Source organism: Peromyscus eremicus, chromosome 1 (genome assembly GCF_949786415.1).
Source record: "Peromyscus eremicus chromosome 1, PerEre_H2_v1, whole genome shotgun sequence".
In the NCBI taxonomy this organism is placed as follows: domain Eukaryota; kingdom Metazoa; phylum Chordata; class Mammalia; order Rodentia; family Cricetidae; genus Peromyscus; species Peromyscus eremicus.
In genome coordinates, this window is record NC_081416.1 from 158,725,491 (window position 1) to 158,748,942 (window position 23,452).

Here is a 23,452-nt window from a genome sequence, read left to right on the forward strand (position 1 = left end):
GTCCCAGGTGAAGGTGGGAGAGCGGCGTCTCAGGTGCCCGCCCTCCGCGCCTGCGCCGTGTCCGCTCCGCCCCGCCAGGTGCGCTCCACCCCCAGCGCGGCCGCCACCTCCTCTAACTTCCCAGCGTCCGCCATTCGCAGTCCCGCCCCCCGGACGCGAGGCGTTGTGGAGTCCTAGGTCGGGGGAGAGTCGCCGAGTGTCGCCTGGCGTCCAGGGTCGTGTTGGGAACCGACTAAGGCGTCGTACGCGCCAGAAGCCCGAAGAAGGGGCTTCCTGGGACCCGGGCGCCTCGCGGTCCCCTACCCGCTCCGGGCGCAGCCGCACCTGAGCTCGCGGGCCCCCAGTGCGCGTGCGCGCCCCTGGGCTTCCCGCACCTGCCCGAGAGTCCCCAACGGCCGGTGGCTCGAGGCCTGGCTGGCGGCGCGGGCAGCAGCAGGTCATGGCGCAGCTGTGCGGGCCGCGGCGGGGCCGGGCGCTCCTCGCCCTGTTAGCTTCGCTGCTCCTCTCCGGGGCCGAGGCGGCCGGCGGAGACCTAGACATCCACGGTGAGGGCCGGGCGGGGATCCAGGAGGAGGGGAGCGGGTGGAGGAGGCCGCAGCTGGCGGGGATCGCAGGCCCTTTGGGATGGTGAAAGTGTGCGGGGGAGCCGGCCCTGCAGGTGGAGGGGTGGAAAGGTCGGGGACACATCGGAGTGAACAGCGAGCGCGGAGGTGTAAGGGTAATAAAGTGTCCCTTGGGAAGGGAGATGGGGGTATTGATCCAGGAAGGCGTGGCGCTGGTCTCTCCTGTGGCAGGAAGTGGGTGAGCTCAACGAAGCGGAAACTGCAAGGCCAAACAAAGCCCGGGGGAGCAGGGTGGGGGCAGCCAGGCCTCAGAAGGTGGGGATTTGTGTAGCTGACCTGTTGGCAGCTTTGAGTACAGGAAAGACGCTCCTAGGACACCTGTTGTTAGGATGTAGGGCAACAGCCTTCCGAAAGATCTCCGAAGGACGAAGCGGTGGCAGAAGGGAGGAGCTTTGCCAGGGTGCCAGCCAGGGCAGGAGCACCTGGTATGAGAGTGTTGATACTGGCATTCAGCAGCTGGGGTTGGCTTCTTCAAGTGTTGTTAGTACTTTAACTACTTCAGACAAGCACTAGCCAGCTTTGGAAGGATCTCTTGAAAGAATTCATTGATTCAGCAAACTCGTTGAGTGCCCGCTGAGTATTGGTGAGGACAGTGGATAGGAGTTGGATTCCAGTGGGAGAGACCCGTGAGCGAGTACTTGCCAAAGATTAAATGACCAAGTGGCAACAACAGATGGGTGGGAACAGGGGCGCCTAGCTAGGAAGGTGTCTGAGGAGGGTGACATCTGAGTCCTAACAGGAAGAACGAGGTGGCAACTGTAACAAGACCTTTGGACCAGTGTCCTATGGGAGTAGTGGAGAACAGAAGCCTTGGGTCCAGAGTAAACTTGGTTGTGATCAAGGGAAAGACAGTCTCCAAGGCTGGAACAGAAGTGAGGAAGGGGAAGAGGAGATGGGAGAAGTGGACAGCAGCCACATGGCCCAAGGCCTTCTGTTCAACCTATTGGATGAAAGGGAAAGTAGGAAGTGTGGCAGTCAGGCTGTTTTTCTGGTAGCTTCTGAGGAATGGTTAATTCCTCTGTCGAAGACTGGGGGGAAAAAAGTTGGGAATGCCAAGGGCCAGTGAGGAGAGGCCCAGCTCTAGATCCAGAGTCAGGAGAATGAGCTGTTGAGCACTGTAGCATAAACCAGCCTCGAGCAGCCCTTAGGGGCTTTTTCAGATGACGACATTATTGTTGCCTTACACCTGTAGTTACCTGACCTGTGACTACATCTGGTTATGGTTTCTAAGCTTCTGCGTGTCCTCTAAGCCTGGAACCAACCTGACGTGGTGGTGCTGCTATAGGCCTTTGGAAGGTTACACCATGGTAATCGATGAGGCCCTGTCCTGCTGAACAGTCCTTTTCTGTTCACACTGGCCTGACTGCAGCAGCTGGCCTACTGACCTTTCTGAAGTACAGCTGTCTGGCAGGGTGAACTGCTGCCCTCACTTATCTCAAGTGCTGTTTGTTTGAAAGCTTCAACAGCTTGATCTGAGGCAGGAGGCAGTTTTGATTGTGTGTGTGTGTGGGGGGGGGGTCCTCTCTGTTTGCTTTGGTTTTTCTCAGCAAGCAAAATCATGTACTCAGATGGGGTGTTTCTCTGGCCCGCAGCTGCACAGTGCCAACAAAGGGAAGTGAAGGAATGTGGACAGGTGTGATTATGAAAGGCTGTTCATGGAATTTTATCTACACCAATACCTGAGGGGCAGCGGAAAGGTGGTAGGTAGAGCCAACAGGTTGTTAGAGTTGAGGTTGTGGAAGGAAAGACCTAGAAAACTAGAAAGGTGTTAGACTGAGAGGTGATATGGAGGACAAGGTCGCTGGAGGACAGACAAGACAAGGCTCATTTGTCTAACTGGAAATCCCCCACAAGTCAGAGCAGCCTCAGGCAGTGAACCCCAGGTAAGGATTATGAAGAGAGGCGCTGGGTCAGCAGATGGCACAACCTTCTACTCTGATGATAGATTTTTTTTTGTTGTTTTTTTTTTGATAGATGTTTTTTGCTACAGAGGTATGGAGAGCATGGAGGTAGAATGGTTTGGAAGCAGGGGTCTAGCTTCTGTTAGAGAAAGGTATCACGAAGGCTCAAGGTGGGTAGAGAGAGATGACTCAGTGTCCTTGCAGAGGATCAGTTCAGTTCCAGTGACCACATGATGGCTCACAAGCATTTATAACCTCAGATTCAAGGGATCTGATGCCCTCTTTTGATGTTCTCAGGCATCAGGTGTGCACATGGTGCATATATATACATGCAGGCAGAACACTGATACATATAAAACAAACTTTTAAAATTAAATTTATTCTGTGTGTTTTTCAAATTAGGATTTCTCTGTGTAGTCCTGGCTGTCCTGGAACTCACTCTATAGACCAGGCTGGCCTAGAACTCAGATCCACCTACCTCTGCCTCCCGGAGTGCTGGGATTAAAGTTATATGCCACCACAACCAACTGGTTTAATTTTTTTTTAAAGATTCAGAAAAGATACTGATGAAATGAGAGGGTGCAGGAGTTGGATGGAGGTAGGGACTGAGCAGGCTCTTGAGGGTTGTGTGTGGAGAGCGATGAATAGGTGTGGTTGATGTTCTGTGGTCTGACATTGTCAGTATTGGTGGCTGAGGGCAGTGGGAATGGTGTGGCAGATTCACTGGTTACTTAGGCAAGCAGGAGAAAGCTGATCCTGCACCTGGTGTTTCTATCTAGCATTCAGGAACAATCTCAGTCTGCCATGGAGACACACAGGCCTTCACAACCCAAGATAATTGTATGATTTCCAAAGTTGGGAATTTTTAATGTTAATGTTTAATTTGGGGGTATTGCCTGAAAGTATGAAGGTCTGATAGGACCTTAGCAAAATACAGGCCTGTGTTTCCACATAGCACCCCATGGGCCAAAGCCAAGAACCTTTGTGAAACAGGACACTTCCAAGTCTAGTTATTTCTTTCCTTTGGTTACCTGCCTGCTCTGTATGTCTTGGGTGTGGCCTCATCTCGGGACTGTGCTCCCTTTAATAAAGGAAGTAGTTGACACCTGACGGTTCTTGAGGGGCATGCTACTTCCTAAAAGAGGAAAAGCCTTTTTACCAAATGCTTTACTTCCTTAGGCCTTAGATGATAATCCTGATATATAAAGGGTCCTGTGTTTTTTCTTTTTAAGGCTGAGGTTTATGGTCTCACCTATGCCAGGCAAGCACTTTGTATGCTTTTACATTTATGTTTGTTATTTAGAAGCAGTGTCTTATATGGCCTAGACTGGCCTCACATACATAGCTGAGCATCACCTTGAACTGATCGTGCCGCCTCCGCTTTTCAAGTGTTGGGGTTATAAGTATATGTCACGCCTGACTGCTTTTTTATTTTGAGGCTGACTCCAAGTTGCTTGGGTTGGCCTTGAACTCATTCTGTAGCCCAGGTGGGCCTTGCACTTGGGATCTTTTACCTCAGCCTCCTGAATAGCTGGGATTATAAGCTTGTGCCACCTACCTTGGCTGAAATAATATAATTTTGGTCATTATTACAAGGTCAGATCACATAGTTTTCCCAAGTTGGAAATTCCTTTAAGAGTCGTCACTTCAGTTCAGTTCCTGCCGCCAGTAACTGTTAGCTGCACCTCAGGCATCAGCTGTTAATGGTTACTTGATCTGACTTCTTTGTTGATGGTTCTTGGGAATTTCCATTGGAGCTGAGCCCAGCATCGTTCATTCCAGAGCCTCTGCTGACTTTCAAGCAAGCGTCAGTTTCCATCAGCCTCCTGGGTTAGTTATGGCTTCCAACACCTAAACTGCAAGGCATGCTTTCCACCAGTCCCGGAGCATGCCATTCGTCCCTGGCTCGTTCCTTTCCTTGATTACATGGGTGGTCATGACCCTGATGGTCAGCATAGCAGCTTAGGAGCCAAATGCATCAGGACTTGGTATCAGCGGGTCACGTCGAAGAGGTGGTTGTCCTGCTTGTGGGCAAGGCTGTCTGAAATACTTATTAATTTAGCCAACATATACTTACTAAGTGCCTACTAAATGCCAGGCCCCCTTGTAGCTTTGCAAACAGAACACTGAACAAAACAGGCTAGGCAGACAGCTGAGTTAGTAAGAGCTTGCTGCCCCCCAGCACACAGGTAAGAAGCCAGGTATTGCAGCGAAGGCCTATGGTCCTAGCACTGGCGAGGCAGCCAGACTAGGTGAACTGTAGATGCAATGAGAGACCCTGTCTCAGAATATAAGGTGGAGGGGCTGGGAGTGGTGATCTATACTCTTAATCCCAACACTGGGAGGCAGATTTAGATGGATCTCCAAGCTCAAGGCCAGCCTGATCTACATACGCAGTTCCAGGCAGCTCAAGGCTACATAGTCTGGGGAAAAAAAAAAAAAAGGCAATTAAGGAGCACATCTGCTTGAGCTCTGACTGCTACACACAAGCGTGGTACACACACAGGAACTCATGTATATGCCACGGAGAGGAAAGAGATGATTTATTTCCATGCAAGTTTTTCCGTTGAGATATGGAGGTCAGGGTATGGATGCAGGTAAAAGGTAGAATTCATAGTCCCGTCTTAGTGAGGAATGTGGAGTAACGGTAGGAGTGGTTGTTTGCGTTGGGCTAATAGTTTATAAAATAGAAACTTTTACATCTAAATATTTTATATTTAAAAGGTCAGAGTTTTAAATCCACAACACCAAAATTTTATGACCCTTGTAATTTAAGTTGGACTTGTCATTATAAATGTTCTTTTCTCACAACTACCCAGGGGTTATTTTAAAACTTCTGAATTACTTCTAATAATGGCACATTCCAGACACCAAGACCTAGGGGAGATGGGTATTAGTAGGCTTTGTACTGGAAAGCTAACCAAAATAAGTGGCTATAGATCACCGTAAGGCAAGGAGCCGGGTGAGGTGGCACATGCCTTTACTGCCAGCACTTAGGAGGCAGAAGCAGGTGACGCTCTCAGACCTGGAGGCCTGCTTGTTCCGCAGAGTGAGTTCTAGGCCAGCCAAGGTACACTATGAGAAAAGGATGAGTATGAAGTATTTGTCAGCTTTAGAACTTCAGGATTAAAGCTTTGTTCTGGGAGACGGAGGCAAGTTTGAGACAAGCCCTGGGAACACAGTGAGGCCCCTCTAAAACAAAACAGGACAAGGCCAGGCATGATAGAGGCAGATCAGGAGGTCACAGAGGTTATCCTTGGCTACGTGGTGTACCAGGCTAGCCTGACATACATGAGTCTCAATAGACAAGTATGTTTTTAGCAAAACAGCCCTGAGTTTCTTCTTGTCCAGTATCTTTGCTTTCATGAAAAACATGAGTCTCCTCCCCAGGTGTGGCGATGCAAGCCTGTAATCCCATCTCAGGAAACTGAGGCAGAAGGGTCAGGAGTTTGAGTCCCTCCTCGGTTACCTGAGACCCTGTCTCAGACAACCACAACAGAAACAACACACCTGATGTCCAGACAGTAGCTGAAGTCTGGGTTTCTGATTTCCCTAGTTCCCTCACTTCCTGCCTCCTAACTCCTTATCTGCACTCCTGTACCAAAGTGTCATGGTGCAGACAAGGGACCAGGCCACTGGAGACATGCTGTTGTCACATAAGAAATCAGGGAGATTTCAGTCCTGCCTTTCTCTCTCTGTCCCTGTCACTCCTCTGCTTTGCTGAATTTCAGTGAAATCTGCTGTTCGTCCTCATTTTTGCAGCGTCAATATGGTTAGTCCCGCCTTCATAAAGTGTCTGCTCCTTGTTGAAAGCTTTTCTTCTTTTATTTATTTATTTGTTTGTTTGTTTCTTTCTTTCTTTCTTTTGCCAAATAGCAGTAGTCCTGCCTTGGCCCCAGAGCGTTACAGAGCCGCACCACTGCACCTGGCTTATTTTAAGCATTTATAGCTAAATCTTCGCACCTAAGTTCCCAGGACCATATCAGGGGAACCTCTCTCTGTTGCTTTACTTTTAGGGAGTGAATGGACAAGGCAGCAGGATGCATCTTAGGGGTCTATGAAGAGGAAGCTAACTGGCTTTCTACTTCGTCAAGATAGCCTCAAGATTGATGGTATGGGGCTGGGGGTGGATGCAGCTCAATTGGTAGAATGCTTGCCTCAAATACTTGAAGCCCTGGGTTCCACCATTCTTAATGCCTATAAACCAGCTCTGTGGCGGTAATTCCAGCCTGTAATTCCAGCACTCTGGGCAGTGGAGGTTAGGGGAGCAAGAAAGAATTGAAAGTTATCCTCTGCTACATAGCAGTTGAGTTCAAGGCTAGCCTGCATTACAGAGACCTAGTCTCAAACCAAGGAATAAAAGATTAATGGTGTGTTCCACAGCCAGAAGCTAAGTCTGAAGGAAGGTCACGGGCCAGTGCTTGCAAATAAACTTGCCAAACACTTTCGTACTTTCTAGATCCAAAACTGATGTAAATCACACAGACAGGCTCTACTAGTTATATTATCATGTCCTCGTTATAAATCATAAAGGGAGTCAGGCCTTTGCTTTACCCTCAAAGTCACTGAAAACGGTGGGGCTGGCTTTCTGAGCTCATGTTTCACTGTGTCACCCATGCTGGCTTTGAACTAGTAAGGTGAAGCGATTCTTTAGCCTCAGCCTCCTCATTGCAATCTAGGCTCATGCCTCTGTGTCTGGCCAGTGAAACCAGAGAACGTGGGCTTGCTATACCAAAGAGTACAAGGCTTTTTGTCCAGGCCTAGTGGTACTACCAGGGAGACTGAGGCAGAAGAATCAAAAGCTTTAAAGCCTTGGCTACAGAGTAGCTTGAAGGCCAGTCTGGACAACTTCCTGAGGCCCTTCCTCCACATAGAAACTAGAAAGGGCTGTGGTGTGACTCAGTGGTAGAGCCCCCACCTGGCATGTATGAGGCCTGCATTCAATCTCACTACTGTAGACTTAAACTTTCACATTTTTATCTAGTTCATGTGCATGGGTGTTTTACCTGCATGCTGGTCTGTGCACTATATGTGTGCCCTTGAGGCCAGCAGGTGGTATTGAATCCCCTGGAACTGAGTTACAGAATATTGTGAGCCGTCATGTGGATACTGAGACTCATACCTGGGTCCTAGGGAAGAGCAGCCAGTGCTTTTAACCACTGAGCCGTCTCTCTAGCCCTTCATTAAAAATTTTTATTTGTGGATGTGGGTGTGCATGTACTCACATGTGCATGCATGCCAGCAGACAACCTGTAGGGATCAGTTCCGTCCTTCCAACATGGGCTTCAGGAATTAAACTGAGTTGTCAGGCTTGGTTGTAAGTGCCCTTACCCACCACTTATCCTTACACCTACTGCTCCCCCCCCCCCCCATATGAATGAGGAAATAAACACAAGGTCAGTGAAGCTGCCAGGAAACCAGCCAGTTGGAGGCAGGATGAATGCACTACTAGTCCTTTACGGGAACAGCCTCCTTCCCAGGCCCCAGGTGTTCTGCAATCTGTGTTATGTACTTCTCCTAAGTGATCCCACTGTGATCCCTTTGGCCCTTCCTTTGTTCCCATAGGGCTTATAATAAACCCTTTGAATTTGGGGTGTGTTACAGTAATGTTCTTGTGTAAGGCTTTTTTTCCCCCTCCTGTCCATGCAAATCTTAGGGCCTGGGCCTAACTGCAGATAAGGGCAAGCACACATCCCCATTTGGTGGGTCCAGCTTATCCTGAGTGGGAATAATTCACACTACCCCTCCATCTCCAGACAGTCTTGAAGAGCATCCCTCTGGGAGTGGTGGCCCTGATTGTGTGATCCCAGCACCCAGGAGGCCAGGTAGAAGGTGTCGAGTTTGACACAAGCCAGGGAGCAAGCCAAGAAAAGAAAAGAAGGGAAAACAATCCCTTTTCGTTCTGGCAAGCCTCTAGATTCACAGAGTAAGTTGAATGCTCATCCATCTTCCATGTAATATCTGTTCCCCAAACACTCGTTTTACACTTTCCTCCTAATACTCAGGGAGCTCTGCTCTGACATTAAGCCACACCCTCACCCCTAAATAGCCTCTTCTGTGGGCTGGGATTTGAACCCATGCACATGCTAAACTATGACTGAGCTACATCCTAGCCTTACATAACAAGTATTTCTCAGATAAGGTCTCTGTAGCTCAGACCGCCTGAGACTCAAGATCCTCCTCTGTCTACTTCCTAGTGTGGAGGAGTGCTGGATTAGGGACGGGTAGCACCACAGCTGCTGTAAATTAGTTGAGAGTGGGGAAAGTGTGTGTGTCTGTGTGTTTATGTCTTTTGAGACTGTCTCATTATATCCTGTGCTTGGTTTTTAGCCACTGTTTGTAGCTCAGAAGTCGATTTATTTCTTTTCTTTTTTTGCTTTCCAAGACAGGGTTTCTCTTAGGCCTGGCTGTCCTGGAACTCGATCCAGGCTGGCCTCAAACTCAGAAATCTGCCTGCCCTTGCCTCCCAAGTGCTGGGACTAAAGGCGTGTACCACTGCCACCTGGTTTATAAATCAGTTTCTAACAAAAAGATTTAAGAAAGCAAAAAGGGCGCACATCTTTAATCCCAGCACTTGGGAGGCAGAGGCAGGTGGGTCTTTGTGAGTTTGAGGCCAGCCTGGGCTATATAGTGAGTTCCAGGACAGCCAGAACTACATTTGTTAAACTCTAACTTTAAAAAATACTCTGCCCTCCACTCCTCTGTCTTGGACATTTTTCTACCCTGGCGCACACGTGTCTATTTTTAACAGCTCAGAGTATTCCCTTATCTGGATGTCTCGGGTTGTTTGGCCGGCACAAACAGATGTGTTGGTGAGACTTTTCAGCTGCTGTAAATCTGTGAGCATCAAGCCCTGTGTGGATGTGGTAACAACTGGTCCTGCTCTGTGCGATCTCTTTTCCTTCTCCCTCATCTCCCCTTCTGTCTCCACTCTCACTTTCTTTTTTAGACAAGGTCTCACTACATAGCTCTGGCTGGGCTGGAACTCACTGAGATCTACCTGCCTCTGCCTCCTGAGTGCTGGGGTTAGAACTGTGTGCCACCACGTCCAGCTGAAAATCTGTTTTGCTACTTGGGTGGCTTGTGGCCTTCACACTATCTGAAGATCTTCGTAGCTAATAACCCCATTCCCTTTGGCCCTTACCCATTAGAGTTCTAAGTGGCTTTAATGAGAAGAGCAGAGTTGCCTTCTGCACTGGCTAGGCTTTTTGGCAAAGGATAAACTGAGGAATGTGTATGGTGAGGGATGCAAACCTTCAAAGTCTGGGTTGTGGATTCTCCCTTCTCAAGTTATAGTATGTCATGGCGATGAGTGACATTTTCTAGACACTCTTCAAAGGAGGAAGTAACATGTTATCTTTTTAGTTTCTTATTTATTGCCATATTTATGCGTGTGTGGTGATGTATGTGTGTGGGGGTGGGCACTAGCATACTGCCATGCACATGGAAGTCAGTTACCTCCTTCCACTGGGATCTAGGGGTCAAACCCAGGTCCTCAGGCTTTAAAGGCCAGTGCCCACTGAACCATCTCACCAATCTCCCAGCCCTAAATTGCACCTTGTAAAAATGCCAGCCTCTACCCCCAAGTGCTAGGTTTACAGGTGTGTGCTACCACACCCAACAGTTTGTTTTTGAATAGTTGAACAAAATCCAGGGAACACTATGTTGTGTTTTGGAAATTATATGAAATTAAGTTTTAGTGCACATAAACAACGTTTGTTGTAGCTCAGCCATCCATTTATGCATTGTCTATGACAGCTTTTGTGCTGTCCTGATGGCAATTGCCAGAGACCATATAATCCACAAAGCCTGTGGTAAAGGCAGTTTTCCACATGCCCAAATTTTCATTACCAGTTTTACTCAGTAATCTGAGGCTCTATGGTAGGGTTCGTGTGTGAGCCTCTAGGGTTCATTAGCTGTGAGTACTGGGATGGGAGAGCAGTCCCAGCTGCTGGCCCAGCTGTTGAGATGGCTGTATGAGCTAGCCGGTGCCTGAGGAGTTGCTGATGCTGTTTGGCCACTTGGCATTCTCCACTTGGTTAATATACACAGCAGAGCATGTGATTTGTACTGCCCCTCATCCCTGTGATAACCTGTGTGACAGTTTACAGGAATGAGTAATAGAGGGAACTGCAGGAAAAACAAATGTACCCGGGAGAGAAAGCAGTAACCTTGGAAGTGCAGTTCCACACTGGCGGAAGAGCTGGCCATGCTGATGCTGCCCCCATTAGAGGCCATCACCACACAGCAGAGCTTGCAAAGGCTTCACAGAAACCAGGAGGTGGTGCTACTTCTGTGTGGTGGGTGTCCCAGAGGGAGTGAGACAGCAGACGTTTGTAGAGTACAGCAGCTCAGAGCAGGGGCTTTATTTATTTAATTTTTTTAGATACAGTTTCATTATATAGCCCTGGCTGTTCTGGAATTCAACAGAGATTCACCTGCCTCTGACTCGTGAGTGCTGGGTACTAGGTCCTACAATTACGAGTGTGTACTACCCCACACCAACCCAAGCTGGGGGTGTAGCTCAGTGGTAGAGGTTTTGCTTCACACACCCTGGGTTCCATTCCCTGAATGCATACATCCTGCAAGAGTAAACTGAATGGACATAGGAACATAAGTGAAAGAAGCCTGGTACATGGAGGTGCACACTTGTAATCTCAGCCTTTAGGGGGTTGAGGCTTGAGTTCAAAGCCAGCCGGGGCTGCTGTGTGAGACAATGCCTCAGAAAAGAAAAAGAGCTGGAGGAGTGGTGAATCCCAGCCTTGGGGGAGGAGAGGGGAGGGAGGTGGAGGCAGGAGGCTCACTCCTTCAAAACCATCCACAGCTACATATAGCAAGTTCAAGACCAGCTTTGCAAGTTACATAAAACCTGTTTCAACCAAAAAGAAAACACCAAGATCCAGATGGTTGTTACTTCATTGGGAGAGAGCAGATGGGAAGATGAGAAAGGGTTGGGGACATGCCTCTGTGGTAGAGCCTTGCCTACCACATAACAGATGAGGGCCCAGGTTCCGGCTCCAGAAGCATAATGTTAAGCTTAGATGTGGAACATACACTGGCGTTAGTATCTCCTGTATCTCTCAGCATATTTGGTGTTTTTCTGAAGTAAACTCTCATTGCAGTGAGTACAGCTGCAGCTGTGTGTTTGTAGAAATAGTTAGGTCTGTCTTTTGAAGCCTGTAACCAGACTGGTAATGCTTAGGAGCCTAGACTTTGTAAAAGGTGACAACAGGTGGTGCTTGGTGTCTCCTAGTTCTTAGGAGGCTGTGAGTTCGAGACTAGCCTTGTCTACATAGAGTTACAGGAAGGTAGGGAAGCTACACAGAGACCCTGTCTCAAAAAACAAAAAAAAAAGTGACAACAGATCTTTCCATTTGGCAGAGTAGGGTGAAGTCATGGGAACCATTGGCAGATTGTCTTGGTTCAAACTAGTGACCTGAGAACCAGAGAAACCAGTTTCTTTTTGACAACATTCCCGGACAGCAGTCTGTAATTTTCCCGCAGCTAATGTTCTAAATGCCTGTCACATTAGGATTTGTTCCCTTCAGCTTCTTCCTGGTGTTCATGGGGAGCGGGTGTAGGAGGTATAAAAGGGAGATGGACAGACAGACAAGGGCTTGCTCTGTTCTCCTGGCTGGCCTGGAACTCAGTTTGAGTAGACCAAGCTAGGCTCCAGTCTGAGGTGATCCTTGCCCCTGCCTCCTGAGTCCTGGAATTAGGAATGGATGACCACCACATCTGCCCCGCCTTCCTGGTTTTCTTACTGGATTTGGAAGCGATAGAATAATTTTGTGTTCTAGGTTGGATATACCTGTAACCCCAGCATTTGGGAAGCATAGGCAACTTGTAAAGACTGTTCCAAAAAAAAGTGTGCCTTGGTTTGTAGGACTTGAGGCCACAGTGTAGTTCATGGGTAGAGTGCTTGTCTAGGCCCTGGGCTTTTCCTCAGCACTGTAGAGAAGGAACCAACAACTGGAACAAAAGACGTACCTTCATGATTACCTGCAGATAACTCAGACCAGGCGTTTTTCTTTCTTTCTTTTTTTTTCATACCTTTCATGATTACCTGCAGATAACTCAGACCAGGCGTTTTTCTTTCTTTCTTTTTTTTTTTTTTTTTTTCATACCTTTCATGATTACCTGCAGATAACTCAGACCAGGCGTTTTTCTTTCTTTTTTTTCCGAGACAGGATCTCTAGCTGGTCTGGCACTGGCTATGTAGACCAGGCTGGCCTTAAACTCAAGAGATCTGCCTGCCTCTGCCTTCATGTACTGGGACTTAAGGTGTGCCCCACAACACTCAACTAAACCATTTTTCAGTCTTTTTGTTTAATAGTGAAAGCCCTTATTAAGAAATAACTTGCTGAAATTGTGTCCAACCACATCCTTTTCAGCCTTGGCTAGCACTTCTGGCATGTTACTGCAGTGACCCCGTAACTGAGAGCAAAGGCTTCTGATGGAGGGGATTTGCCTTTGTGAGCTCTCAGATTGTGATAAAGGGATGTTGGTTTCCAAGTAGCTCCGTTTTGTTTTCCCACTGCCTGTTGATGTCAGTCGAGCTTCACCTCCTCTGCTCTGAGGAGCCCTTGTCCTAGCACCTGGGCTCTGAGCAGATCAGAGGGAGTTTAGGTCTCCTCTCCAAGCTTCAGTGCCCTTGTTTGGAAGCAAAGGGGTTTATTGTTGATTCTGTTTCATTGTGAAGATTACGGTTATTATTATTTCTATTTAGCGTGTATTTGTGCGCATGTGCCTTCTCAAAAGCATGCCATAGCACTTGAGGTCAGAGGAGGACACCTTTTGCAAGTGGATTCTTCCACCATGTAGGTACCAGGATTGAACTAAGCTGTCCAGCTTGGCTGCAAGTGCTGAATCATCTTGCCAATGTTCCGGGTTTTTTTGGGTTTTGTTGTTGTTTCCAGACAGTGTCCTGTGGCCATACTTGGATTCGCTGTGTTGCCCAGTGAGATAAGCTTTAAATTCCGGCTCTTCCTGCCTCTACGTCGTCCCACAAGCTGGGATTATGGGTGTGCACCAGCTCACTGTACCTAGAACTACAGAAAGCAGCAACAATCACAGCTGGTGGCTGCCAGGACTCTGGGCTCAGCGTGACTTGTGTAGCACTGGTCCCTCCTGTTTTCCGTGTGGGGTCCTGACTGGGTCCTGTGGGCCTCTTCATGTTGTCTTCTTGTTGCCGAGCTGCTTCCTCCACCTGGCAGAGTGTGGGCTGAGCCAAATCGAAACCAGAAGAGTCTGTTCGGTGTGTTTACTCTGGGCATTGTTGATCCATCCTGTGTTTTGTGACCTTTGGCATATTGTCAGAAGCACCTGTTGCAGGTGTATACCGGCTGGTTCTTTTCTTTTCTTCCTGAGATCGCCTTGAGCCTTGTACTTATTAGGCAAGTGTGTTACCACTGAGTGAGGTGTCACTGGTTTTTCTTGTATTTTTTTAAATTTTGAGATGGGATCTTACTAATTGGCCTTGAACTTTCCATCCCTCTTGGAAAGTAGCTCCAAGTAGCTAGGATGACAGACCTGTGCCATGAGCCTTGCTAGGGAGATGGTTCAAGTCACAAGCAAGAGGACCAGCACCCAAATGAAAGCCAGGTATAGTTGCAAGCATCTTTAACTCAGTGCTAGAGGAAGGCTGGGAGTGATATGTGCCACTGCATCCAGCCTTTTGGGGAGGTTCCAGGGGTTGAACTCAGGTCTTCAGGCTTGTGCTAGTCCTTTTACCCACTGAGCCATCTCCCTGGCCCTGGAATGTTCCTTTTCTGCTAGTTAGTTGAGATTTACTGGCATGTATGGGAGTTGCTGAAGGGGAAGGTTTTGTTTTGCACAGTAGCAATTTGTTGTGTCTATAGGTTGGTGTTTTGAGAACATCTGGTTCCATGTGCCCATCATCCTAACAGTTTGAGAGATGCAGTGGAAGCGCAAATCCAAGATTATCTCCTGTGGTGGAATAACCTTGATGTGAGCAAGCTGGAGAGGAACAAGGGCAGCCTGTGGGCACGTGCACGGCTCTGGGACAGCTGAGCTTGAGAGCTGTCGTTTGGGTGTTCGTCAGATTGGCCTCTGAGCTGGGATGGGGGGACAGTGTGCCACTGCGGAGGATGACATGGGACTTGTGATCAGGTTCTGGTGGCTTTCCATTCTTGAGGCCCCCCAAGAATAGAAACTCCTTTAGTTCCAGCGATTCCCTTGCCTTATCCACGCCCCCCGACAGCCTCTAACAGTGACTGCAAATGCGTCTGATTGGAATACCGTGGTTGGTATTTTTCTCTTTGATGGGAGCGGCAAATCTTAGGACTTCCTGGAACCCAGACCCACGAGCTGTGTTGCCCTTTAGAGATGAGAAACTAGAGTTGGGAAGCTTGTGTCTGAGGTTCTTGGATTTGAGTGTGTTTGTATACTGATTGTCTTTGTGGGAGGATATTCAGGGCCTGGAATCTAGGGCCTGGCATGTGTCTAGCAAGTGCTCTGCTGAGCCATGCCCTCACCTGTGCATCTCTGTTAAGGAAGAAGTCAGGGACAGAAGCCACCTGCAGCTGCATCGGGTGCTTTGGACTTGGTTGCCAGATGATGTGTTTCTTTCCATATAAGGAAGACAGCATCAACACAGGCTTTGGGACCAGGTCAAGAGGAACTGACATGCCCAGAATACTTTGCTTCTCCTTGGGAGTATCTTGAAGACCCTGGACTTTCTCCTATAGAATATGTGCGTGTCCTTTGACCCTAGGATTGCCCGCATCAACCCACATGGGTTCTGTTTTGTTTCAGAGTCTTGTGGCGTTTCAAAGGTAGTGGGGAAATGCCGGGCTTCCATCCCCAGGTGGTGGTACAATGTCACTGATGGATCCTGCCAGCCATTTGTGTATGGAGGCTGTGAAGGCAATGGCAATAACTACCAGAGCAAGGAGGAATGTCTTGAGAAGTGTGCTGGTGTCACTGGTAAGGCTGGAGTGTGGAGAATTTGGTGCTTAGAGTTCATTGATGGGATGTGGGTATTTTCTGTCTGCTGGATCTTCACTCACTTCAGAACCTGGGATGGTGTGGGATTCAAAAGCAAAAGCAGGCCCAGTGTGCTGGTTCCATGGCCATACTGGTTTCACAGCCGGCTCTCTTATTTCTTACCAGAAAGAGTCAAACTACCACCAGGCCTCCTGATTCACTCCTACAGGCCCTTGCTCTCTGGGCATTAGGGTTATTTTTTACCTCTGTCTCCTCACTTGCTGGCTACTCTCTCTTGGCTTTGAGCTATGCATCCAGAAATCAGATAGGCATCTTAAGGTTGTGTGAAGGCAATCAGCAGTGGCCCTGGGCAGTGAGTGACCTCGCAGGGGGTGAAGTGCTCAAGTCTGAGCATGAGGAAGGACAGTTAGCTTTTCTGGGGAATTTGGAGAGATGGGGGATAGGAACTGATTTTAGTGTTTTGACACATGGTTTTACTGTGTCATCCAAGCAAGTCTTAAAGTCTTGATCTTGCTGCTTCTGCCTCTCAAGTGCTTAGCTTATAGGTACCCGCCACCATGCCTATCTAGGGTGTGATTTTAGATGGTGCCGGCCAGCCCTTCACCTTTTGAGTGGTAACTGGTTCATCGGGAAACTGAAGAAAATGTCATTTCTGTGCGTTTCCCTCTCCTGTGTGAGGGAAGAGTTGGGAAATGTTGTCTGCTCCCCTTGGATGTGCTGTGACCATCTTAGAAGAGAGTTGAAGTGACCATGAACAGGAGACAGTGGGCATAAGGCACTCACTGTTTCCCTGGACATGGTCCAGAACCTGACCCCAGCTGCAAGGGCCCGGACAGACAGCTCTTGGTGGGCATTTGGTTGTGTGTCTCTTGGCACTCTCATGGGAAGGAATCTGTAAGGCAAGCTGAAAACTGCCAGAGCCACTGGCCTCTGGACTCCTTTGCCAGTTCTGTTGAGGGTGTATGCCAGTTTATTAACTTGTAATGGGAACTAGAACCTCCCAGGGGACCAGACTGTCCCTGTGCCTGCATTCAGTCTACATAGGCAAGCCTTTTAGCAAATTGCCGGAAAGTGGCCTGATGAGGGTACAGGTAGGCAGATTGAGGTGAGCTGGTTTATGAAGTGACTGCTGAATGACATCAGGGCCAGGCCCGCCCCGGACATATCCACCTCCTCTCTTAATTTGTGGTGGAGACAAAATTACATCGGATACCAGGCAGTGTTACCAGCTCCAAAACTGAGAGGCTGAGGCAGGTGGATCCCTGGAGTTAAGAGACCAGCCTGGGCAATATAGCAAGATCGTCTGTCAAAAAAAGAAACACCCACATAAAAAAAACTTTTGGGGGCTGGAGAGATGGCTCTGTGGTTAAGAGTACTGGCTACTCTTCCACAGGACCCAGGTTCAATTCCCAGCACCCACATGGCAGCTTACAACTGTCTATAACTGCAGTTCCAGAGAATCCAACACCCTCACAGATAAATGTGCACATAAAATAAAGTATATTTTTAAAAAATCTTTTTGAAGTTTATTTGTTGCTTCACTCTCCGCCCCCACCCCACCCTCCTCTACTGGGACAAGGTCTGTGTGTTGCCTGGGCTGGCTGCTTTGACCACCTTGCCTCAGCCTGCTAAGTAGTTGGCTCTATAGGTATGTCACCATGCTTAGTATATCATCTCAACCATTCTGAATGTGTGGTTCAGCAATATTAAAAACGTTGCACTGTTTTGTGCCTTTAAAATTCTAGATAAATAAAATACAAACTGGATGTGATGGTTCATGCCTAATCCTCCTATAGGAGGATTTCTACAAGTCTGAGGCCAGTTGGACTATACGGTTCTAGGCCAGTCTGAGGGACAGGGTGATACTCTGTATAAAAAGTCAAAATAAGGAGCTGAAAGATGTCTTAGCAGTTAAGAGCACTTACTGTTCTTACAGAGGACCAGGGTTCATTTCCCAGCACCCATATCAGGCAGCTCACAGCTACCTTAAACCCCAGTTCCTAAATCCAGTACCCTTTTTTGGCTTTCTTAGGCATCTGTAGGCAGGTGGTACATATAAGCTCATGTTCATTCAGGCATGCACACATTTTTTTTAAATAAATGTTTAGAAGAAAGGCACCCCTCCTCCCCAAATGTAGAGTCAGCTTCCCCGAGAAAGGCACACCCACTTTGTCTTATCCTTTCCCTAAGCATCTCCATTGATATTTCTTTGCTTAAGGTCTGTGTTCAAATGGGGACAGTGAGATGGCCTAGTGGGTAAAGGCCAACATGGTGGGAGGTTGTCATCTGACCTTCACATGTACCCCATGACAGACACATGCATACATACGCCCAAACTAATTTTTAAAGTATCACTAAATTTAAAGATCTATATTAAAAATGTCGTGACTCAGCCGGGTGGTGGTGGCAGCGGCGGCAGCGCACGCCTTTAACCCCAGCACTGAGGAGGCAGAGGCAGGAGGATCTCTGTGAGTTCGAGGCCAGCCTGGTCTACAGAGTGAGATCCAGGACAGGCACCAAAACTACACAGAGAAACCCTGTCTCAAAAAACCAAACAAAACAAAATGTTGTAACTCCAACTCTACTTCCGGGGAGAGAGAGAGAGAGAGAGAGAGAGAGAGAGAGAGAGAGAGAGAGAGAGGCTCAACAGATTATGTGGCCCTGGGAGCCCTGACTATAAAGTCTTTTTGCTCCAGCTTGTGCTGATTCCTCAGGCAGTCCCGGTTCCTCTAAGTATCAAAAGCTTATGGCCCTCAGACACCCCAGGGGCTCCACAGAAGGGAGAAATGAGGGTTGGTTGTGGCACACAGGGCCCACTTGACAGTGCCTTTCTTCTCTGGTTTTGTCCCCTCACAGAGAACACCATTGATAGTGTGGCCAGGGACAGGAATGGAGCCGACTCTTCCGTCCTGAGTGGTAAGTTCCCAAAGAGCCAGGTGGGAAGAAGGCCGCCCGGATGGTGACTGTGAAGGGACACTTGTAATTGGGAATCGAAAGGGGCTTCCACCTCTGCCCGCAGTGTACCAGCATTGTGCACTTACACGAGGGCTGAGGACTTGTGCTTGCAGACACCAGACCCATGGCTCAGGCCCTGGCTTCCCTCCAGGTGGCTGTCTGCTCTGCTGTCTCCCTCCCTCTGCTAGAAGTCCTCTGTCACCCACCCTCTGTCCTCCGCTGCCCCTTCATCTAGAGCTTTGTGTTAGTTTGCTTTGTAGGGCTGGCAGGAGCCGCCCTGCTCCACTTTTATGCTTAAGGGACTCTGCGGCAGGAGCCTGGGTGAGTGGTCCCTTCACAGAGGGTGGACTGTATGCCTCTGATGGGGACAGTTTTCCTCCCAGTGGACATTCCCTTCACCACAGTCTGGGCCCTGGCCCTCCATGTCTGACATCAGAGCGCGTGTGGGAGTTTGGTGGCTGCTGGGGCTGGCCTGGCTTACAGAGAGCCCGGGTTAGGCTAGAGAACTTCCCAGTTGTCCCAGGCCCTTGTTGCTGCTATGTAGGACCCTGCATGGTTGGTGACTCTTATTTCCAGCTTGTCTCTGAAGGGAATTTCCCCAGTAAATATAAGTTCCTGGGAGTGTCAGGAAGTGAACAAAGCTATATTCTTGATCACCTCAGAAACATGGGTGCAATTAGTTTCCATAGTAACCACTGAAGGGGCAGGAGTTCCACCTACCTCCAGTGTCCATTCAGAGTGTCCTGTGCTCCAGAGGACATCAGACCAAGGGATATGTCTACCCTTTCAGTGCTCCCTCCGTGGGCCCTTTACAGTCAGCCCTGCTAGGCCAATCATCCTGTGTCCCTCCTAACCAGAATTTTATGTTGCAGTTCCCAGAAAGCAGGACTCTGAGGACCTCTCTGGTGAGATCTTCAGCTATGAAGGTATAACTTAACAAATTGTATCCTTATGTGGTTGGCATTGAGACTCACTAGGAGGAACTTGTTAAGCAGGGCCTCCAAACCTTGCCAGGTGCTTGTACTTTAGAGCTGGGATTGGAATGGCAGGCAGCAGTGAGTATCCAGGCTGTTAGGAATCAATGTGCCAGCAGAGTGAGGGCAGTGGGCTGTGTGCTTCTAGAATTTACCTACACCTTGACTGTCACAGCTCTGTGGCTGTGGACAGGAGCTGTGCCCTGTATATGACTCCCATGTGTAAAGTGAAGGTCCCAGAATGGAGGAGAGGGTGCCCTGGTACATGTGCGGTGCCTGGGACTGTGTGGGCTACAGACAACATGGTCATGGTTGTCTGCAAGGTGCCAAAAATGAATCCAGCCCCCCACCCTCAGCCCCATCCCTGGTGGTATGCGACTGAAATCCCATCACTTGGGGGTGGGGGCTTGAGACACGAGTTCAAAAATCACTCTGGACCACACAATTTCATAACAGCACACACATCCCCCCCCAATACACACACACACACACACACACACACACACACACACACACACACACACACACACGAGAGAGAGAGAGAGAGAGAGAGAGAGAGAGAGAGAGAGAGAGAGAGAGAATGTACAGCTGGCGTCAAGGGTCCAGACTGGCCGTGTCTGACCCCCAGGCCTTTCAGCATGCCGCTGGCACTCTCCATCTGCTGAGCAGTCCATTTAGGCCTTCTGGGCTTGGCTCTGCTCCTCTTGGCCCTGCTGATTGGTCCTCCTGAGGCTCTCTTGCTGTGCTTCTAGAGTACTGTGTCCCAAAGGCTGTCACTGGGCCTTGCCGCGCAGCCTTCCCTCGCTGGTACTATGATGCTGAGAAGAACTCCTGTGACAGCTTCATCTACGGCGGGTGCCGGGGCAACAAGAACAGCTACCTCTCCCGGGAGGCGTGCATGCAACGGTGCTCTGGTAAGTCAGCGGACCCCAGCCCTGGACCACAGGGGCCCTTGAGAGGCCCTTTCCCTGTCCCTCTCCCTAAAATGAGGGCTTTGGGAATGTCTATCAGACCCTTGAATGACAAGGTCTCAGGGCCTCCAGAGCTCCTGGGGAGAGCCCCGGTGTTCGGGAGGCAGAGGGGACCCATTGTGGTCCCAGTCCTGAGGATAGAGAGCACAGTGGACTGACCTCAGCATGTTGTGTTCTCTTTAGGCAAACAGGTGTATCCTCTTCTGACCCTTGGAACAAAAGGTAAGTGGCCTCTTAGCCTTCTCTACCTGCCTCCCACCTCCCTGTCTCTGGCCTTCCTGGACTAACTAGGCTCTGCCCAGCTGTGTTTTCTGCCCTGCTTATAATACTCCTCACTGGAATGTCCTTGTGGCAGAGTGCTGTGTCTGTGTGAAAGTGGCTAGGCAGCTTGGAACTTGTGGACATTGTCTTACAGTAAACACTACACAAGTAGGGGCCGAGCCTGAACCCCTAGGCAGACTGAACCACAGGGAGGGAGGGTCTGGCAGACAGGCCTGTCTATGGAGTCCACACACGAGCCTGAGGGGAACTCCAGGTTTGGAGGGGACTTAACTGCCATGGGGCATGAAGAGGTGGTCAGGGGTGTCAGGTCACAGTCTGGCCTGGTGAGGAGACCCTGTACCCTCCTACTTCTGCTTCTGAGCCTTTGTGTGCACAGTGGGTGCTAGCCTGTGGACCTGCCATACTGGTTTGGCCTCTTGCTCTTTTCCCTGTTAAGGGGCCAAGACCTGGCCGACAAGTCCACCTTGTTCCAGAAGTAGAATCCACTTCTCAGGGCTGGGGCTGGAAAGGTGCCCAGGTCTTGAGGGCTGGTTGTGGGTGGAGTTAGGCAGGGGATTGCCCCAAAGGGGTAGATAGGTCCTATAGTCAGTGCAGGAGGGGAGCCAGGTAAATGTCACAGGAAGTCACATGCCTGAGATGGAGCCCCACCTGGAAAGGAAGCATCTTAACTGACCAGTGAGGCAGCCGCAGTTATTCACCCGCAATTAGGAATCCTGGGGTCCCTCCCAGCACTGCTGAGTACACCCTGACCAGCCAGACTTCATTGCGCAGGCAGCCACCGGCAGGGGTTCTTCTGTCGCCATTCAGGGGTTCCAGGCTAGACTCAGCTACATAGGAAGTTTAAAGTCATCTTGGGCCACTTGAGACCTTGTCTCAGATAACCAAAATAGGGCTGGTGCGATGACTCAGCAGGCAAGGGTCCTCGCCTCCAAATCTGAGAGTGCAGGTTCCATCCCCAGCACCCACATGGTGGCTCACAACCATCTGTAACACGAGTTAAGGGAGTCCAGTGTTGTCTTTCGGCTTCCTCAGTGGTGCCCAGACATACATGCAGGCAAAACACACATAAACAAAATTATAAAATACAAGAGCCATTCTATATATGTGGCATTGCAGGAGACCACCCTGGCAGGCAGATTCCCGGGTTGAGGAGGGCATCTGGTCCTCTTCCGAGTCCCTTGGGCCCTCTCTGTCCGTGTTCCTCCTTACCCTACCTGTCCCCTCTTATTCCTAGCGGTGATCCTGGTGGGGCTGTTCGTGATGGCCCTGATCCTCCTCCTGGGAGCCTCTGTGGTCTGCCTGATCCGTGTGGCACGCAGGAAGCAGGAGCGTGCTCTCCGCACCGTCTGGAGTACTGGGGATGACAAGGAGCAGCTGGTGAAGAACACCTATGTCTTGTAAAGGCCCTGATGCTGGGAGAAGCAGGGAGGGAGAACACGTGCTTCTTAAATTAGAGCAACTGCTTGTATCTGTGAGATCATTAGGGAAGTTTGGTCTTTGGTTGCCGTGGTAAGGAGGGTCAGGGAGGCACTTCCTAGGCCTGTTTGGCTGCTTAGATCCCCTGACTAGTCCTCTCAGTAGCTCTCTTTGCCTCTCCACCCATGGCCTCCTTTAGCATCACTAGTAGTCCTGGTAGCTTGCTTTCTTTGTTTGTTTGATTTATGTGGTTTTTTAAGTAGATAAAGTTTTTTTAATTGGGATTCTGAAAGGAAAAAATATATGTTTAATAAAATGGGCCTTTTAAAATAAATTACTATGTAGTTCTTTTTTTTTTTTTTTGGTGTGTGTGTGTGTGTGTGTGTGTATGTGTGTGTGTGTGTGTGTGTATGAGAGAGAGAGAGAGAGACTACTAATAACATCTGCTCAAGTCTATCTCAGAACTTGATGTGCATCTGCAGACGGGCCTTTGCTCCCTTATTGTGTTTTAGAAGCGACTATGTTTTTGGCTTTTTTTTTTTTTTTCTGTACCATATAGGGTCCTGTGTGCCCCAAGCTGACTTTAAGCTCTTACAGAGCTCACGGGATGTGAGCTTGCTGCCAGCTCCTGAGTGCTGACATTCCAGGTGTGTGTCTCTACACCTAGACTACTCAGTACTGAGGATGGAACCCAGGACTTCCTCTGTGACAGGCAAGAACTTCACCGACAGAGCTGCATCCCAAGCTCCCTTAAAAACTTTTTAAGGGCGGTGGTGGCGCACGCCTTTAATCACAGCACTTGGGAGGCAGAGACAGGCGGATCTTTGTGAGTTCGAGGCCAGCCTGGACTACAGAGTGAGTTCCAGGAAAAGGCGCAAAGCTACACAGAGAAACCCTGTCTCGAGGGGGGAAAAAAAAATTTAAGATTTATTTTTGCCAGGCAGTGGTGGCACACGTTTTGTTTTGTTTTGTTTTGTTTTGTTTTGTTTTGTTTTTGTTTTTGTTTTTTGTTTTTGTTTTTGTCCCAGACAGGGTTTCTCTGTGTAGCTTTAGAGCCTGTCCTGGAACTCACTTTGTAGACCAGGCTGGCCTCGAACTCACAGAGATCCGCCTGGCTCTGCCTCCCAAGTGCTGGGATTAAAGGCGTGCACCACCACTGCCCGGCTTGGTGGCACGTTTTTAATCCGAGCACTTCAGAGGCAGAGGCAGGTGGATCTGTGAATTCAGAGCCAGCCTTGTCTACAGAGTAAATTCCAAGACGGCCAGGGCTACACAGAGAAATCTTGTCTCAAAAAGCAAAAAAGCAACAACAACAAAAGATTTATTTTCATTTTATGAGTATAACTGTTTTGCCTGCCTTT

At 49.1% G+C, this 23,452-nt stretch overlaps 1 protein-coding gene across 2 annotated transcripts; it reads left to right on the forward strand.

Moving 5' to 3' along the window:
• On the forward strand, nt 1–22,425 carry Spint2 (serine peptidase inhibitor, Kunitz type 2). 2 transcript variants are annotated; one of them, XM_059276386.1, is made up of 7 exons: nt 1–545; nt 15,302–15,472; nt 18,350–18,409; nt 19,321–19,374; nt 20,175–20,336; nt 20,577–20,615; nt 21,910–22,425. In XM_059276386.1, the coding sequence occupies exons 1-7, from the start codon at nt 440–442 to the stop codon at nt 22,074–22,076; spliced, it is 759 nt and encodes a 252-aa protein (XP_059132369.1). In that variant the 5' UTR covers nt 1–439; the 3' UTR covers nt 22,077–22,425. The 2 variants fall into 2 exon arrangements, with proteins under 2 accessions (XP_059132369.1, XP_059132374.1); XM_059276391.1 differs by lacking the exon at nt 15,302–15,472 and having other exon boundaries at nt 9–545.
• Nucleotides 22,426–23,452: the final 1,027 nt, after the last annotated feature.

Bases quoted from the DNA above. Each gene is read 5' to 3' on its own strand.
- Spint2 (XM_059276386.1), top strand. From the start codon at position 440: ATGGCGCAGCTGTGCGGGCCGCGGCGGGGCCGGGCGCTCCTCGCCCTG. The intron at 546-15,301 runs GTGAGGGCCGGG...GTTTTGTTTCAG, and splicing joins CGGAGACCTAGACATCCACG to AGTCTTGTGGCGTTTCAAAG. The intron at 18,410-19,320 runs GTAAGTTCCCAA...TTTATGTTGCAG, and splicing joins CGACTCTTCCGTCCTGAGTG to TTCCCAGAAAGCAGGACTCT.